Here is a 17917-nt window from a genome sequence, read left to right on the forward strand (position 1 = left end):
CAGGGGGTGAGTGAAATCCTGCACGAATTGACATGATAACCACCTTATTGACCAACGAAGATGGGACAATGCCTCAGGCAGGTTGAACTCGGGGTGATCAGCTCTTCCCAATGGCCAATGCATGCCTCCCGTGTCTTATAGCCGAGCTGCAAGAGTGATATTGTCATGGATGATGGCAAGCTTCGTGCAAGCAACAGACGATTCAGCACCAAACCTTCCCCGCTCGACATGGGGACTATTTAACTGCCGTCGTCTGGTGTGTCGCACACGTTTCTCTCACCAGAAGCTTCCAGCTGGGTTTGCCCTGATCTCGCCACAATGAAGCTCACTTCCACTTCTTGGCTGTTGCCCACCCTGTTCATTGGCGCGGTGCAGGCTGTCCCGCATGTCCAGCGTGATACTGTATCAAAGGTGATCAAGCGGGGGATTGAGTACACTGTCTACCATCATGCCGCTACCGGGGCCAACCTGGAGATTGTGAAGAACTCGGGCATCTGCGAGACCACGCCTGGGGTCAATCAGTATTCGGGCTATCTCTCAGTAGGGGAGGATATGAACATGTTCTTCTGGTAGGAACCGATCGTCCAGATTCGGTGGGTGAGAAATGCTCATGATCACTCTTGATTAGGTTCTTTGAAGCGCGACAAAACCCTCAAAAAGCGCCATTGACCGCATGGTTCAATGGGGGCCCGGGTTGCTCGTCGATGATCGGACTGTTCCAAGAACATGGACCGTGTCGGTTTGTCAACAATGAGACCACCCCGTCCCTCAACCCGTACAGCTGGAACACCTACTCGAACATGATCTATATTGATCAGCCCATTGGCGTCGGCTTCTCTTATGGTAACGATGCCGTGAACAGCACGGTCACAGCGGCTCCCTTCGTGTGGAAGCTGCTACAAGCCTTCTTTGCCCACTTCCCCGAGTACGAGAGCCGTGAATTCAACTTGTTCACCGAGGTAGGCTGTTAACCGTATTCAGTTTCTCGTACATGACGGCCACTAGCTAACAGCATGCAGTCATACGGCGGTCACTACGGACCTGAGTTTGCCCACTACATCCAACAACAGAATACCGGAATCCAGACCGGTGCTGTCGCTGGGGAGACCATCAACATTGGGGCTCTGGGCATCAACAACGGCTGGTTCGACTCCACGATCCAGGAGAAGGCTTACATCACCTATGCCTTGCAGAATCCCTACCGTCCGTTGATCAACGCCTCGGCGGGAGCCAAGTACTACAAGGACTATCAGGAGTACTGCGTGCCAGCCATCCAAAAATGCACCAGTCTTGGCACAGATGCCGCCTGTATTCAAGCGGGCAACATCTGCAGCGAATACATCGATGATCCGATCTCGGAAACCGGTGACTGGGATGTGTATGATGTGCGCGAGCCTTCCAACGACCCTTACCCTCCCGAGACCTACTATTCCTATCTGAACCAGCCGGCGGTGCAGCGGGCGATCGGAGCGCGGCAGAATTACTCGGAATGTCCCGATGGGCCGTATTACAAGTTTGCTGCCACAGGTGACGGTATGTACTACTATTGTATATGTCGAGGGGGCGATCATCCGGCTCAGCCACGCTAACGATGTTGTTGTTCTTCAGGCACCCGCTCGTTCCTCGCCACTCTCTCCGAGGTGGTGCAGACTGGCATCAACGTCTTACTCTGGGCGGGTGATGCCGACTGGATCTGTAACTGGATTGGCGGATTCGGGGTCGCCAACGCGGTGGAGTTCGCCGGTCAAACGACTTTCCAGAACAAGACTCTCCAGCCGTACACGGTGAATGGGACGGAGAAAGGCCTCTATAAGACGGTCGGAAACTTCGCCTTTTTGCGGGTGTATGAGGCTGGCCACGAGGTGCCCTATTACCGTAAGTTTCCTTGGTCCTTTCGAGGGAGCTGCATGGATGGATTATTGACTTTGGGTTGCGCATTAGAGCCGGAGACCGCCCTTCAGGTATTTTCGCAAATCATCCAGCAAGTGCCCATATTTTCGACTTAGCCGGGCGATGCGGTGGCCATATTGATGCGTATGAGACAAATCAATGCGACTATGACATTGACGAGTGCGAGTGAGGAGAAAGACTTTGGTCGAAAACGACGAGTCGAAGGCGATGTACAGTGACCGGGCAAGAGATCAGCCATGCAATTGATTTAGCTAGTCATCATCTTCCAGAATCTCCATGGCTAGATTCACAGAACAGTTCAATCCTCTTGCTAGGCTTTGTGGTTGCGTCAAGCACCGTGATTCTAGTCTGGACTGGAGTAGTAGGCAGGTTGCAGCCACGAGGTCACCGACTGGTAGGCGGCAGACGCGGGACCCCTTGGCGCACGGTTGGCCGAGTTCACTTAGATGGAGTAAGTTAACATAACCGTATTACTGGATCAAGAGGTGAGTCACGATGACTTGTTGACGGTGACAACCGAATTTTTATCGAGGTTTAGTTGATCCCCAAACCGTTAGTGCCTCCGCGTATACGGGATTCGCCCCCACCTGCAGTCATCCAAATGAGTCAATTTGGCGGGCTTACTCCACCCCCACAATAAATAAAAGATGAGATGAGTTATCTTTATCTGGAGGATCTTCCCTCCATGTTGTCTCGTTCTGCGGGAAAGTTGCAAGGTCCGATAAAAGTTCACCTGGGTACACACGATGGAAAAGCCACTCCCCTGGGGCTACCGATGGCGCTCGTCGCGCACCTTTATCATTTTCACCGTCACGGTCGCCTTATTTGCCGAGACCTTTCTTTATGGCTTCCTCGTCCCCATCTTGAGCTACATGATCGAAGTGCGGTTGCGGATCGACCCGTCCGAGACCCAGCGCTACATGACCACACTCTTGTCTCTGCATGGGTTTCTGGGCATCGTCGCCGCCCCGATCATCGCCCACTTCGCCGACCAAACCCCGAATCGCAAGATCCCCCTGCTCGTGGCGCTGGCCGGCTGTTTTGTGGGCACGGGGCTGGTCGCTTCCACTTACTCTGGTCAGTCCCGTCCCGTCCGCCTGGGAGACTTCCCTTTCCTTTTTCTCTCTCTCAGAGACCATTGCTATGCTGACCCCAGCTGCTGCTACTAGTGGCCGCCCTGTTCGTGGGACGCGTGATGCAGGCGATCGCCGGATGCGCCGCGTGGGTGGTTGGCCACGCGATGCTGACCGACCACATCGACGCGGATAATCTGGGGAAAGCGCTGGGGCTCGCCATGACGGTTGTCACCGCGGGAATCATCTCCGGCCCGACGGTGGCGGGGGCGATGCTGGAACTGTTCGGATACTGGTCGGCCTGGTCGGTGCCGCTGATCGTGTTGGCGGTCGATATTGTCGCCCGGTTGATCATGTTGGAACCGGGCGATCGATCCGTCCCGAAAAATGATGAAACCACGGGGCTCTTGCAGTCGACGGACAGCCCCGACGCGACTCCCGAGGCTGCGACCAACGGGGACAGTGGCACGTCGCGGCGTCATTTCTACCAGATCATGCTGAGCGACCCGCGGGTCGTGGCGGGACTCGCTAACACCTTGTTGATGTCCTCGATCTTCTCCGGGTTCGAAGCCACGCTGCCGCTGCACCTGCGGGCGGTCTTCCACTGGGGCAGCTTAGCCACGGGGTTGATGTTTTTCTGTCTCCAGATCCCCTCGTTCTTCCTCTCCGCGGCCACGGGCTGGATGCGCGACCGACAGGGTCTGCGCACTCCGACCGCGCTGGGCTGGTTCGTGCTGGCCCCCCTGCTGTGGCTGCTGGGGGTGCCCGGCGACGACCACTTCCCCTGGGCCGGCGCCGACACCCACGGCCCCGCCCTGTTCACCACCACCATGTTTGGCTTCGGGCTGGTCTCCATGTTGGTGCGCGGGGCGGGCAGTCTGCAGGTGACCTGGGTCGTCAAGGAGAAACAGCGCCAGAACCCGCAGATTTTCGGACCGCATGGCGGCAGCTCGCGCAGCTTCTCGATGGTGGAGATGGCGTTTGGGACGGGGTCGATGCTGGGGCCGTTGGTGGCCGGTTCGTTGTCCGAGACGGTGGGCTATTATGCCACGACCTCATTCTTTGGTGAGTTGTTGTCTCCCTGCGTCCCATTGGAAATGGCTTGGTCCAGAGACAGACAGGTATTGATTAATGGGTGGTTGATCTGCAGCATTCCTCTGCCTCGTGCTTGCGGGGGTGACGTACAAGTACTACGACACCAAACCCGCGAGACCTGTCAATTCTGTGCCCCCTGCCTCACCGGAGGAGGCTTGACAATTTGATATGTTGATGGGTGTGGTGAGAGCAATGAAATACCTAGAGGATGAGCGATGGATCGGGAAAAGTTTTTGATCTTGGGAAGTTTGCATCTAGAAATGGATTCATTAAGATGATGCTTCAGTAACTCCCTGGTAGAAACCCGCAGTCATCGGAATAGGTCCGTCGACGAAGTCAAAGACCCATCCATATTCTCCGTGGAAATAGGGTCGGAAAGGGGACAGACTAGATATGTAAAAAAACAAGTGCCCTGATGGAGACATCTGTGCGTTCTACTTACTGTACTATCGGGGTGGAACGTGCGCTCTCTGCGCGGTGAGCTTCAGGGCATCCACCCACGGTCGCATGGCCCGGGCGGGGAGGAGAGGAGGAACTGGGAAGCTGAATCCTTTTTACAGTAGTATCTATCCAAAATTGTCTTGTCCTTGAGTAAATTCTCCTGGCGACCTGCAATCATAACACACAGCATAACAGCCGTCAATCGCGACCGTGTCGAACATCCCATCCGCCCTGTGCATGTCGAGGGTCTCACCGGGTCAGAACGAACTGCCGCGGCACGACGGAGGGTGAGGGTGTAACGGCGGCTCGAGCGTCAAGACAGTGTCGGAGTCCGACCGAGAATAGTTCAGTTCTTACTGTCGCCGTACGGAGTAATCATACTGGAGGGAAAGCGGATCCAGTGGGGGGGGGGGAAGTATTTCAGTGGTAGTGGTGGTTCATGGGGATGTGCAACACCCCGGGTTTAGCGACCACGGAGTCTCGCAGGGTTCGTTTTGCATCCGCTTCAAGGGGGTGAATTTAGGAAGTGTATGTAGAGGAGTGGGCCTAAGGGGGATCGTACTGTGTGTACTCTGTACCTACTCCGTACAGAAGTATTTGAACAGGCAGGTGTTGAATTGGTCTGTCTGAATCATATTAATTAATATGGATGATATAGTGATGATAAAGACAAGAAGATTGGCAGGGGAGATTCGGGGAATGATTGGTGAATGAATGTTACACTCTAATTTAAACAAGTACAGGTCACTGAACCAGTGGATCTACGGAGGAACCGTAACTATACGGAGTACACAAAGAAAAAGGGGGCGGAAGAGGGGCCCAGGACAGCCAAGGAGCTGAAACCTCACCATTCCGCAAAGGAATGTCGCTGTTGTTTCACTTTCCCCTTAGAATCCATGCCAAGTCCCCTTTTCGCCTTTTTTAGTTTCTAGAATTGTAGTTGTTGTATTTCCCCCTTCTCTTCACGTTTCCCACGATTGACTCCGTCTTTGCCCCGAAATTCACTGTTCTCACTGTTCTCCCTTTTCCCGTCTCGCCTCGCCATCGGCAGCAGCAGCAGCAGCAGCATCATCAGCACCATCACCATCACCACCACCACCACTACCACGGGAATCGCTACGACGGAGTCCAGCGCCACCAGAATAAAGGCTCAATCGCAACCACAGCTAGCAGCCGTCATGGCCTCGTACCACACCACCTTACATCTCGACTCCAAAAGAGCCCTCGCGACAATGGTTTCTGCCTTGCACCTCGGGACGCGCTCAAGCGATGACTCCTCCTCGTCCGATGATGAAAAGCCGGTCAGCAATTTCCTCAAGAGCGGGGTTCCGGGCATTGTCACTGGCGTGTAAGTCCTGCCTCGATTTTTGGTTTTCTCAAAGGAATCCCCTGTTGATGTCGCTTAGGATCGTACTGGGGGCCATCTGTGTGTTCATCTACTTGCATATCCGCAACAAGAAACGCGATGCGCAAGAGGATCAAGAGATTCGCAAATGGAATGCGGAAAATGTATGAGGCGGGAAGCTGAACTTGATGACTTTTGATGGTGAAGTTCTTCTCGATAGCCACATTGCGCATGGCTGTCTGTGGTGGGACGTCTTCGTTCGTCGATCAGCAGTGCGCTCTTCAGTGTGATCCTCACACACACCTTCCTCGTTCTACATACATACCCCTGACTCGCTCTTCTGATGATTTATCCTGTCTTTTGTCATGTATTTCCAGCTCTGTCGCTTCTTTTTCTTTCTGTCTGTCTATCTATTTGAGCCATTGCATGCCATGCCCGTCCCGGGTCACGGCGAGGCGATATTGAACGGTTTGGGTTACTGGTTACTGTTTGCTGGTTGCTGGTTGCTGGGTACTGGGGAGTTGCTTGGAGTTAGGATGGGTCTCTGTTTTCGGTTGTCCTTGATGTTCGAAAGAATGGCTGGCTGACGCGACGAATGCGTCTCTGGCGGCAGGTTGTACCATAAGTATCGCGATGGTCCGGTTGCGGATAGAGCTCCCGCCGTGTACATACATACTACATCAAGTAAAGTATTGTATATTCGACCTTGGTGACTGGAATGCGCCTCATTCCCATCCGGATCTCCCGCCGGGATGCATACTGTCGTAGGAATGCGTCAGTGGTGGTCACTGTGAATGACAGCCCGGGGGATGCGATGGATGTGTGGGGGAGTATGTGAACACGTGACCCGTCTACACCCTCATACTAGTCACCCTCTGATTCTGTGTTCTCCGCTGGCAGATTGCACTGCTTGTGCCGGGAATCATGCCATGATGCATGAATACAGGCTGAACCCTGAACAGTGCCTCGAGACTCGCGGATAAATTGTACCCCTCCTGCTCGGCCTTAATGTACAACTTTACCTGAGGGACGTGATTTGTGGGATGGAATGGACGATCTCCGCGCCAGCCCTAGCTGCAGCACAGCAGCTCCTCACTGCACCTTATACTAGGTACAAATCCTTCTCGGTTGCGGTTAAATAACCAGCTGGTCTGCATCTGCTCTTCTCCTCCTCCTGGTTCATTCAACAAGTGGTTTGATCTTCACCATGCGTCTGCACTACTTCCTCCTCATCCTCATCACCACATACTCCCCTCTGGTGGTAGACGCACACCCACCAGTCCACCACCCCTCCACAACCGCCTGGTACACCTCCCCCGCCACCAACTTCACCACCACCCTCCCCCTGGGCAACGGCCGCCTCGGCGCCGCCGTCTGGGGCACCGCGATCGAGAATGTGACGCTCAACGAGGACTCCCTCTGGAACGGCTCGTTCGTCGACCGCGTCAACCCCGACGCCTACGCCGCGGTGGGCCCGGTCAGAGCCCTGCTGGCGGAGGGCAAGATCACCGCCGCCGGACAGCGCACGCTGCGGGATATGGTGGGGATTCCGCCCCTACCGCAGTCGTATAGTGCGTTGGGGGCCTTGAGGGTGGATTTCGGGCATGAGGAAGCATTAACGAGAAATTATACGAGGATGTTGGATTTGAGGACCGGAATGGTGACGGTGGAGTATTTGTATCAGGGGGTGACTTTTCGGTGAGTTGTAGTTAATTTGTTCCTGGTTGGGTTGCGGGGGAGGAATACCAGGCTGATTGATGCGGTGGGTGGGGGGGTGTGTGTGCGGTGGCAGACGAGAGTATGTCGCGAGTTATCCTGACGATGTCCTTGCGGTGAGACTGTCGGCGAGTGCGCCTGGACGTCTCAATCTGGTGTGCTCCCTGGAGCGTGATGTGCAGGTGGTGAATCAGACGGCGGGGGTGGAGGACGGGGTGGGGATGCTTGTGCTCAATGCGCTGTCGATTGCGGAGGCGGAGGGACCGATTCGCTTCTCATCCCAGGCGCGGATTGTGGCGCAAGATGGTGAGTTATCTTTTCCTTTCTATCCCGTTGTGTGGTGGTGTGTTGGCTAATGGTTAGGGCGGATGGGGGTGGATGGGCGGTCGATTGTGGTCGCTGGCGCGTCGACGGTGGAGATCGTCTTCGATGCAGAGACCTCCTATCGATACCCGTCCGCGAGCGAGCGCGAGACGGCCCTCGAGCGTAAACTGCAGAATGCACTCACCAAGAAATTTCCGGGGGTCCAGAAAGACGCTGTGAGCGACTACGCGAGGCTGTCGGAGCGCGTGGATCTGCACTTGGGCTCCTCGGGGGCCCATGGAGACCTGCCCACCGACACTCGCCTGCGCAACTACCAAGACACCCCCGACAACGACCCCGAGCTGGTCGCCCTCATCTTCCACTTCGGCCGTCACTGTCTGATTGCCTCCTCGCGCGCGCGCAACACCACCACCACCACCAGTCTACCGGCTAACCTGCAGGGCCTCTGGAACCAGGACTACGACCCGGCCTGGGGCGGCCGCTTCACGCTGGACATCAACCTGGAGATGAACTACTGGCCCGCCCACGTCACGAACCTGGCGGACACCTTCGCCCCCTTCCTCGAGCTGGTGGAGACCATCCAGCCGCGCGGCCAAGCGGTGGCGCGCCGCATGTACCACTGCGACAACGGGGGGTTCGTCCTGCACCACAACACCGACCTCTGGGGGGACGCCGCCCCGGTCGACAACGGGAGTACCTGGACGATGTGGCCGATGGGGGGCGCCTGGCTGTCGGCGAACCTGATGGAGCACTACCGCTTCACGCAGGACGAAGCGCTGCTACGAGACCGCATCTGGCCGATCCTGCGCAGCGCGGCCCGGTTCTTCGATTGCTACCTGTTCCCGGTGCAGGGGTGGCTGAGTACCGGGCCCTCGCTGTCGCCGGAAGCCGCCTTCCTCGTCCCGGAGGAGATGTCGGTGGCGGGCCGGGCCGAGGGGATTGATCTCGCCCCGACGATGGACAACGCGCTGCTCCACGGGCTGTTCGAGGCGGTGATTGAAACCTGCACGAGCCTGAACATCACCGGCGCCGACCTGGAGAGGGCGCAACACAACCTCGCCCGGCTGCGACCCCCGCAAATCAACCCCGCCGGGCGCATCATGGAGTGGCGCGAGGATTACACCGCGCAGGAGCCCGGCCACCGCCACCTGAGCCCGATTGTCGGGCTGTATCCGCTGTCGCAGTTGACGCCGCTCGTGAATCGCACGCTGGCTGAGGCGGCCCGGGCGTTTTTGGAGTGGAGGGTGGAGAATGGGAGCGGGAGTACCGGGTGGTCGCGCGCGTGGATCATCAGTCTGTATGCGCGGCTGTGGGCGGGGGAGCAGGCGTGGAATCACACGCAGATGTATGTGCAGCGCTTTGTGAGTGCCAATCTGTGGAACACGGATTCCGGGCCCGCCACCGTGTTTCAGGTGGACGGGAATTTGGGGTTTTCGGCGGCGGTGGCGGAGATGCTGCTGCAGAGTCATCGGGGGGTGCATCTGCTGCCTGCTTTGCCGCGCGGGGTGGAGAAGGGGTGGGTGAAAGGGTTGGTGGCGAGGGGAGGGTTTGTGGTGGATGTCAGTTGGGAGCAGGGGTTGCTGGTGGAGGCGAGGATTGAGGCGCGGGTTGGGGGGGTGTTGAAGTTGAGGGTGCAGGATGGACGGGGATTTCGGGTTAATGGGGTGGTTTATAGGGGGGAGATTGTCACGGTGAAGGGGGGAGTGTATGTTGTTACGCCGTAGGTTGATTTATACCAGGAAGCTTAAAAGAAGGGGATCCGGTGATATACAAGTAAATATAGGACTGAGTTATACCAGGAAGCTGAAAAGAAAGGGGGGTCCGGGGGTTCTCCCCCGGAACGCTATATAACCCTAGGAATCCAGGATGAGTTATACCAGGAAGCTGAAAAGAAAGGGGGGTCCGGGGGTTCTCCCCCGGAATCGTTTATAAGAAACAGGATATAGGGCTGAGTTTAGCTGGGAAGCTGAAAGAAAGGACCCTTTCGCTTAGCGTTAGGCCCGTTCCTCTATAGTATTATGCGAATCACCTTCTTCCTTGCCAGCAAGTCACACGAACCCCTTACTTGATCCAACCAGAAACAATGCAAGAAAGTAATTGATTCATACTAGTACTCATTCACATTCTGTGTTCTGGCTGTGCACTAAACCTCGATCGACCAATCAGGCGAACTATTCCGAACACTGATTTTTTCTGCACACAATGTCATCATAAGAAGCAGCCCCAAGAAAAGGGGAACGTTGTATTTATATCATTAGGTAGAAACTCAAGACATGCGCCGTGACCTTTGTATTTGTTTTTAGCATCTTCCCCCACGGCTCTTCCTAGTGCCATCACCCGACAAACAAGAACCAGAGCGAAGGCTGCAGCCACCGCTTAACCGACCCATCTTCTGGCGCTGAGGAAGACACGGCCCCACGGGCCAATGTCGCCCCACTGTTCGGCGTTGGGGGGCAGATAGCTGGCAATGCCGCCCAGGACGGTGCGCTCGGGGTGAGGCATGATGGCCAGCACGCGACCGTCAGCGTTACGGACAGCAGCAATACCCTCGGGACTGCCGTTGGGGTTGGCAGGGTACTTCATGGTGGGCTGGAGAGATGCGTTATCCACGTAGCGGACGGGAGCCAGACCCTCGCTGACAAAGGACTGCGCGGTGGTGCCGGAAGCAGGAGCGAACGAGGCGCGACCTTCTCCGTGAGCGACGGCGATGGGGAAGGAAGAACCGTCCATGCCGTGCAGGAAGACGCTGGGACGAGATGGGTCGGAATCAGAGATGCGCACCAAGGCAACACGGCCCTCGTACTGCTCGCTAGCGTTACGCTCGAAGCTGGGCCAGTTCTGGGCTCCAGGAATCAACTCCTTGAGGCGCGAGAGGAACTGGCAACCATTGCAGACACCGAGAGCAAAAGTGTCAGGGCGCTGGAAGAAGGTTTGGAACTCGCTGCGGGTGTTGTCGTGCAGCAGGACAGACTTGGCCCAACCCTGACCGGCACCGAGCACATCCCCGTAGGAGAAACCACCACAGGCGGCCAGACCGACGAAGCTCGACAGCGAGACACGGCCGGAGATGACATCAGTCATGTGAACATCGACAGCAGAGAAACCAGCCATGTTGAAGGCGAACGCCATCTCGGCTTGACTGTTGACACCTTGCTCACGGAGAATGGCAACGCGGGGCTTGTTGCTGAAGGGCGACAGCGAGGTCAAGCTAGTCAAGAGGGGCATGGCCTTGTCCTTGGGATCGAAAGTCGCCTTCCAAGACAGACCAGGATCAGCGTCATCAAGGATGCTAGCATACTCTTGATCGGCGCATGCAGCATTATCACGCATCTTCTGCATGTGGTAAGACGTGGCGGCCCAGGTCTGCTGCAGGTTGGCACGGCTGTTGCGGTGAACCAAGGTGTGTTTGTGGTAGATGGTGAGGTTCTGCTTGGACTTCTCCGAGACCCGACCAATCTTGTGGATCAAGCCAGCAGGAGGGCCACAGGTGGCGAAGCAAGAGCGGAACTGGATTTCATGCTCCTTGCGTACCTGGAAAACAGCACCGAGTTCCTCATTGAACAGGGTCTCCACGACATCCTTGGTGCTGGAGCTAGCGCAGATGTTGTCAAGCATAATCTCAACACCGCAGCGGCCGGCGAACATCATTTCAGCCAGGGTGGTGAAAAGACCACCATCAGAGCGATCGTGGTAAGCTAGAACGATGCCCGCCTCCTGCAGCTGCTGGGTGGCATCGAAATAATCTCTGAAGATCTCAAGGTCGCGGATATCAGGGCACTCGTCTCCAACCTGGTTGAAGACCTGGGCGAGAGCGGAACCACCCAATGCCTTGCGGCCGAAGGACAGATCGACAAACATCAGAACAGTCTCGCCGACATCTTCCAGACGACGGAGAGCGGGGGTCCACGTCTTGCGGAAGTTGGCAACAGGCGCGAAAGCAGAGATGACAAGAGACATGGGGGCAGTGACTTCCTTCGCCTCCTGAGAAGCCTCGTCCTTCCACTTCATCTTCATGGACATGGAGTCCTTGCCAACAGGAATGCTGATACCAAGCTTGGGGCAAAGTTCCATACCGATCGCCTCCACCGCTTCATAGATGGCAGCGCCTTCACCAGGATGGCTGCTGGCGGACATCCAGTTGGCAGAGAGCTTGACGCGGCTGAGGCGGTCCACAAGGTCGGCAGCAGCGATGTTCATAAGAGACTCAGCCACTGCCATGCGGGCCGAAGCAGCCGGCGAGATGAGGGCAAGGGTGGGCTTCTCACCCATAGCCATAGCCTCACCAGACTTCACGCCTTGAACCAATGCGGTGGCGGTGACAGCGACATCCGCCACGGGCGTCTGCCACTTACCGACCATCTGGTCGCGAGCCGTAAGACCACCGACTGTCCGGTCACCGATGGTGATAAGGAAGGACTTGGAGCCGACAGCAGGCAGGGACAGAACTCTCTTGGCAGCCTCCTCGAGGAGCTCAAGAGGGTTTGTTGCAAGAGACGGCAGGTAGGTGGAAAGGCTCGCATCGACTGCGGGCAGTTTCAGCTTGCGGGAGTCGACCACCCGGGTCATCTTAGGCGGCTTGCCGAAAAGGACAGACAACGGCAGGTCAATGGGCTTGGGGTACTCGGTGGACTCGCGGTCCAAGAGAATGAGCCTCTTCTCCTCTTCCGTAGTACCACCGCCACGGCCGACAACGGAGAAACCGCAACGTTCACGGTTGGCAATGGCAGTGAACTTGTTCATGCTCTCCTCACCAACGGCCATGACATATCTCTCCTGAGCTTCACAGCACCAAATCTGCATGGGGCTCATACTCTTGTCGGCACTGTCGATCTCACGAAGCTCGAAAGTAGCGCCCAGGCCGGAGTCATGGATGAGCTCGGGAAGAGCGTTGGACAGGCCACCGGCTCCGACGTCATGGATGAACTTGATAGGGTTGGCATCGCCCATGGAAGTACAGGCGTTGATCACCTCTTGAGCTCTGCGCTGAACTTCAGCGTTGCCACGCTGAACACTGGCGAAGTCCAGATCCGCAGAACCTTCACCGGAGGTGATACTGGATGCTGCGCCTCCACCGAGACCGATGAGCATAGCAGGTCCGCCCAGAACCACGAGGTAAGCACCAGGCTTGACCGCTTCGGGCTCCTTGATGGCGTGTTGAGGTCTGACGGTTCCGACACCACCAGCAATCATAATGGGCTTGTGGTAACCGCGAACCTCAGTTTGACCATTGCCGACATCAATCTCCGTCAGAAGGGTGCGGAAGTATCCCGTAATGCAGGGACGTCCAAACTCGTTGTTGAAGGCCGCACTTCCGATGGGAGCCTCCAGCATGATGTCCAATGGGCTGGCAATATGGTTAGGCTTGCCAACATCCATCTCCCAAGGTTGCTTCAAGCCAGGAATGTTGAGATCGGAGACACAGTAGCCCGCAAGACCAGCCTTGGGCTTGGAACCACGGCCCACAGCGCCCTCATCACGGATCTCTCCACCGGATCCGGTCGCTGCACCGGGGTAGGGCGAAACGGCCGTCGGGTGATTGTGAGTTTCAACCTTGGCCAGGAAGTGGACCTGTTCTTTCGTGTGGGCCCATTCTCCGGTAGCCGTGTTGGGAGCCCAGAAAGCGGAGTGATCTCCCTCGAGAACGGCGGCGTTATCGCTGTAAGCACTCACCGTGTAATCGGGGTTCTTCTTATGGGTGTTGCGGATCATAGAGAAGAGACTGTTGGGCATTTGCTTTCCATCAATGACCCAGGAAGCGTTGAACTGCTTGTGACGGCAGTGCTCCGAGTTGACCTGGGCAAACATGAAGAGTTCAACGTCGGTAGGATCCCGAGCGATCGGGCCGTTAGGGCCATAAGCGTCAGCCAGATAATCGATTTCCGACTCTTCCAATGCCAATCCAAGTCTCTTGTTTGCCTCCTGGAGGACCTCCTTGGGGCTCTTGTCGCTGCCGTGAAGCGGAATCGTCTCGAGGGGTCGGGGGCTGTGTTCCGAGAACATCAAGTGAAGATCCGGTTCGGTCTCGCTCATGATCTGGGTCATGCGGTCATGGAGAACATCTTGGAAGCCGTCTTTGTAATTGCCACTGCCAGAGCGCAGGCATGAGACCTTCATACCCCGCTCGATGCGCTTCACATACTGGCGCAGGCCGCAGACGTGAGAGATACCGGTCGCTTGGGAGCTCCAAGGGGAGATGGTACCCGTCCGAGGGTAGACGTGGTAGACGTCGAAAGAGCCATCCTCCGCAGTGAATGTAGGGGGGATATCGGTAATATCACCATAGCGGAGGAGCTGCTCCAATACAGCGCGCTGGGGCTCGTCCAATGGCTGAGAAAGGTGGACATAATGGATCCATTGCGCACGAACATCGCTGGCTCCAATGCTGGCAGCAACAGCGCGTCCACGAGAGTGGGAAAAGGCGACAGAGCCAGGAATGGCCAAATAGGTCGAGTTGGAGGCCATTTTGAGGTGGGTGGAGAGTGACTCACTCGGTCGGAGGGCGGGGGAGGAGGATAGAGAAGCGGGTGGCGGGAGGGGAGAAAAGGATAGGGTCAAGTTGGCTGGGATTGAAGAGAGAACTGAAAAGAGTCCTCTATGAAAAGAGGTGTCACCGACACACCTCTAGTGAGTGAGTTTCACAGACTGAAGGGAGGCGTTTTGAGCTGCTCGTCTCTTTCGAAATCAAAAATTAATCTTTCTGCTCCGTTGACGGAGGGTGCGAAAAACCACCCCGCGCTAGTCTCCTTCCGGCTCATCGTCGCCCCCCTTGACTTATCAGTCACGTGTCATGCACTTTCCCCCGGCAAACAGCGGCAAACTGCTGCAGCCTGAGGCAGCGGGCCATCTCTAGTGGCAGCAGTGAGCTCTGTCCATCATCTACTACTGATTCGATCCCCTCTGTGGTCAGGTTATACATCCGAGAATCATGCACAGTTGAGCCTCACGACCTTCATGTGCCTACACAGCTGAAGTGCGTGCTGAGTTGGCCAGGCTTCCCTGCCGTTGTGCTTCATGGCCTTGTCCGCATCGGATGCTGTTACAATCCGGGGCAAAGAGCTAGGACCACCTATATATCCATCGAGCTTTTGTCTTTCCAGTGTAGTCCCCACTGCAGTTTAGAATTGTAGCATAGTAGAAAGAGGAGATCCTGGGGTTTCAATGGGTGCGAAGGCAGGTTTCTAGTTTCCATTACATCGCCATTCCCAACGGGAAGTCTTGCCGTTTCAGGCAGTATGCTCCGCGTGCCGTACTGCCGGCAACTGCGAATCTCGACTTGTCTCTTTTTCAGCCACATCCAACGCCGGTCAGCTTGGCATGGTATGAGCTGAGCAAGTTTGGGCTGAACACCAGAATTTACTCGAATCACAACCATTTATCTATGTTGGCATGGGCCGGAATCAGGCCATCCTCCTTCGATGTTATCCCGTGAAGAAGATATACGCGGCCGTCCCCCCAGCTGCTTAATCGTACCGGGCTCATGACGCATAAAACCCCTGGCAATCTGCCAGATCACAGGCGAGGTACTTGGCAGGTATATCTTGTAGATCGTACTTTAAAACATGCCGGGTTTAGGGTCATGGTTGACCGTGTGACGATGTGTGCGCGCATCGCGCATGAGAATTCACCTCATAGATTCTAGTCTAATGTGCCTGCAAATCTTCCAAGCAGTCTAGATTTTCCGGGCTCTTGTTTTTGCATTTGATGATCTCGAGGCATATTGCCTAAAATGGTTAGCTCTAACTCCCCAGTCGGGAAATATGGTCCCTGCAGCGGTGGATCCGAGCCAAAGACTTGCCGTTTTGGGCATCTAGAAGGGATTTTCCTTCTCATCCTCATCTTTGGAATGGTTCTGGCGGCATCTCGACGCGATTTCCATCAAATGGTATCGCTCCTGTGAGAGTCTGGAACAGATTGTGGCGTTAAGCAGAGCTCTATAAGTGCAAGCATTCTGTCCGCCTACCGCAATCATGTTCATCGACGCATCAGCCTCAGAGATCGTGGTGTTTGTTCCTGGACAGCGTTCTTGATATCTCAAATATGGCGCCCCCAAGTCGAGTCAAGACCCATGATGACCAGCCCCACCGACTACACACAACGACATCCATACGGGAAGCTGATCCACTGGATCTACCTTATCGCGAAGTGAACGATGCCGCCAACATGGAAGAATATACCACGGAAACAGCCACGGGAGAGATCATCAAACCAGTTCGATCTGCTCTGACAGGAGTCGAGGAAGAATGGAAGCTCGTCACCTTCAGCATTGATGACCCGGAGAATCCCAAGAACTGGTCAAAAGCATATAAGTGGTACTGCACCATGGTGGTTTCCTTCACTTGCTTCGTGGTCGCCTTCGCCAGCAGTGTCGTTACCGCAGATATCGAAGGACCCTCGGAAACCTTTGGTGTCTCGAATGAGGTCAGTCTTCTGGTAGTGACCGTCTTTGTTATTGGTTTTGGTGTGGGTAGGTTGCCATCCCTTGAAGGGTCATATTCTTTATCATCATAACTCCTTCTCACTGCTTGATTTAAGGTCCTATGGCATTCGCCCCGCTCTCTGAAATGGTCGGCCGCAGGCTCGTCTATGCAGTCACCATGCTCTTGGCTGTGATCTTTGTCATTCCATGCGCCGTCGCTCCCAACATCGCCACACTCATTGTTTGCAGAGCTATCGATGGAATCGCTTTCAGCGCGCCCATGACGCTAGTGGGCGGCACACTGTCGGACTTGTGGAAAAATGAGGAGCGAGGGATCCCCATGGCAGCTTTCTCGGCTAGCCCCTTTCTCGGGCCTGCGATCGGACCTCTGGCTGGTGGCTATCTTGCCGATGCAACAAATTGGAGATGGCTATACTGGTTGCAGCTCATTCTTGCCTTTGTGGCCTGGGTGCTGATCACATTCACTGTCCCCGAGACATATGCGCCGACTCTGCTGAAGCGAAGGGCGAAGAAGCTGAGAAAGCAAAAGGACGACCCCAGCTACGTCACCGAAATGGAGCTTGATGCTCGACCGCTGGCAGAGAAGCTTCGACTGACTCTCTACCGACCCTTGCAACTTCTGTGTCTGGAGCCTATTGTTTTGTGTATCTCTCTCTACATGTCAGTGCTTTACGGCCTGCTGTACATGTTCTTCATCGCGTGAGTGCTCTGATACCTCCAAAGCCCGAGCTTATGTCCTAACGTCTACAATCTCAAGCTATCCGGTCGTCTACCAGGATGGCAAAGGCTGGAGTGCTGGCTCCACCGGTCTCATGTTCATCCCTCTTGCGATTGGCGTTCTGATGAGCTCGGCATGCGCACCGTTCGTGAACAAGCACTACTTGTCGCTGTACCAAAAATATGGTGGAAAGCCTCCCGCCGAAGCTCGCCTAATCCCCATGATGTATTCCTGCTGGCTTGTTCCGATCGCACTATTCATTTTTGCTTGGACCTCCTATCCCCGAATGCACTGGCTCGGTCCCGCGATGGGAGGTTGGCCAATTGGGTTTGGTTTCATTTTCTTGTATAACTCGGCCAACAATTACCTTGGTGAGTCAACCGTGAGCGTTGCTGGTCATGGATGCGGACTAACACAGCTATAGTGGATACCTATCAGCATCAGGCAGCTTCTGCGCTTGCCGCGAAAACATTCCTTCGATCTATCTGGGGTGCAGCCACCGTTCTCTTTACGGAACAGATGTATGCCAGACTGGGCTACCAGTGGGCAGGCTCGCTGCTGGCTTTCATCGCCCTTGCTTGCTGTGCGATTCCCTATGTCTTCTATTTCAAGGGAGCATCCATTCGTCGCTTCTCCAAGTTTGCTTTTAGCGATGATGAAGAGCAGGGCGAGAAGCACTGAAGGTTGATTATATAGATTGGCGGCTCGCTGGCGTATTGCCATACTTTGTTTCAGTGCTTGAGTTTTGGCAAATGATTCCCCTTTTCATCATCTCATTAAGCGCTGCAAGTCATGATTCATGCTAAATACCGAACGTGCTAGAAATTAATAGAATACATTAGTTCAGTAATTGACCC

At 55.6% G+C, this 17917-nt stretch overlaps 6 protein-coding genes across 6 annotated transcripts; 5 read left to right on the plus strand and 1 right to left on the minus strand.

Moving 5' to 3' along the window:
• The first annotated feature begins 221 nt into the window (after positions 1–221).
• Positions 222–2097, plus strand: cp6 (putative carboxypeptidase S1). The gene is made up of 5 exons (XM_025571380.1): positions 222–569; positions 629–959; positions 1020–1533; positions 1609–1875; positions 1942–2097. The coding sequence occupies exons 1-5, from the start codon at positions 319–321 to the stop codon at positions 2004–2006; spliced, it is 1428 nt and encodes a 475-aa protein (XP_025432238.1). The 5' UTR covers positions 222–318; the 3' UTR covers positions 2007–2097.
• Positions 2098–2601: 504 nt separating this feature from the next.
• On the plus strand, positions 2602–4323 carry BP01DRAFT_355902 (putative MFS transporter). The gene is made up of 3 exons (XM_025574810.1): positions 2602–2988; positions 3081–4049; positions 4135–4323. The coding sequence occupies exons 1-3, from the start codon at positions 2658–2660 to the stop codon at positions 4236–4238; spliced, it is 1404 nt and encodes a 467-aa protein (XP_025432239.1). The 5' UTR covers positions 2602–2657; the 3' UTR covers positions 4239–4323.
• A 1375-nt stretch (positions 4324–5698) lies between these two features.
• BP01DRAFT_381892 (uncharacterized protein) lies at positions 5699–6035 on the plus strand (the record flags this gene model as incomplete). The annotated part of the gene is made up of 2 exons (XM_025577336.1): positions 5699–5868; positions 5927–6035. 2 exons carry the CDS (start codon positions 5699–5701, stop codon positions 6033–6035), a joined length of 279 nt encoding a protein of 92 aa, XP_025432240.1.
• A 1037-nt stretch (positions 6036–7072) lies between these two features.
• On the plus strand, positions 7073–9629 carry BP01DRAFT_397495 (glycoside hydrolase family 95 protein; the record flags this gene model as incomplete). Its single annotated transcript, XM_025578509.1, has 3 exons — positions 7073–7563; positions 7658–7887; positions 7945–9629. The coding sequence occupies 3 exons, from the start codon at positions 7073–7075 to the stop codon at positions 9627–9629; spliced, it is 2406 nt and encodes an 801-aa protein (XP_025432241.1).
• Positions 9630–9801: 172 nt separating this feature from the next.
• Positions 9802–14577, minus strand: BP01DRAFT_355904 (phosphoribosylformylglycinamidine synthase). The gene has a single exon (XM_025574811.1). It carries the CDS (start codon positions 14365–14367, stop codon positions 10282–10284), a length of 4086 nt encoding a protein of 1361 aa, XP_025432242.1. The 5' UTR covers positions 14368–14577; the 3' UTR covers positions 9802–10281.
• Positions 14578–15501: 924 nt separating this feature from the next.
• On the plus strand, positions 15502–17741 carry BP01DRAFT_391091 (MFS transporter; the record flags this gene model as incomplete). Its single annotated transcript, XM_025578050.1, has 4 exons — positions 15502–16369; positions 16438–17041; positions 17100–17431; positions 17485–17741. Exons 1-4 carry the CDS (start codon positions 15943–15945, stop codon positions 17739–17741), a joined length of 1620 nt encoding a protein of 539 aa, XP_025432243.1. The 5' UTR covers positions 15502–15942.
• Positions 17742–17917: the final 176 nt, after the last annotated feature.

The sequence above is a fragment of the Aspergillus saccharolyticus genome, assembly GCF_003184585.1.
Source record: "Aspergillus saccharolyticus JOP 1030-1 unplaced genomic scaffold BP01scaffold_11, whole genome shotgun sequence".
In the NCBI taxonomy this organism is placed as follows: Eukaryota; Fungi; Ascomycota; class Eurotiomycetes; order Eurotiales; family Aspergillaceae; genus Aspergillus; species Aspergillus saccharolyticus.

Excerpts from the sequence above, each read along its gene's own strand:
- cp6 (XM_025571380.1), top strand. The coding sequence starts at position 319 with ATGAAGCTCACTTCCACTTCTTGGCTGTTGCCCACCCTGTTCATTGGC. Across the intron at positions 570-628 it reads GATATGAACATGTTCTTCTG|GTTCTTTGAAGCGCGACAAA; the intron begins GTAGGAACCGAT and ends ACTCTTGATTAG. Across the intron at positions 1,534-1,608 it reads GTTTGCTGCCACAGGTGACG|GCACCCGCTCGTTCCTCGCC; the intron begins GTATGTACTACT and ends GTTGTTCTTCAG.
- BP01DRAFT_355902 (XM_025574810.1), top strand. The coding sequence starts at position 2,658 with ATGGAAAAGCCACTCCCCTGGGGCTACCGATGGCGCTCGTCGCGCACC. Across the intron at positions 2,989-3,080 it reads GGTCGCTTCCACTTACTCTG|TGGCCGCCCTGTTCGTGGGA; the intron begins GTCAGTCCCGTC and ends TGCTGCTACTAG. Across the intron at positions 4,050-4,134 it reads TGCCACGACCTCATTCTTTG|CATTCCTCTGCCTCGTGCTT; the intron begins GTGAGTTGTTGT and ends GTTGATCTGCAG.
- BP01DRAFT_355904 (XM_025574811.1), bottom strand. The coding sequence starts at position 14,367 with ATGGCCTCCAACTCGACCTATTTGGCCATTCCTGGCTCTGTCGCCTTT.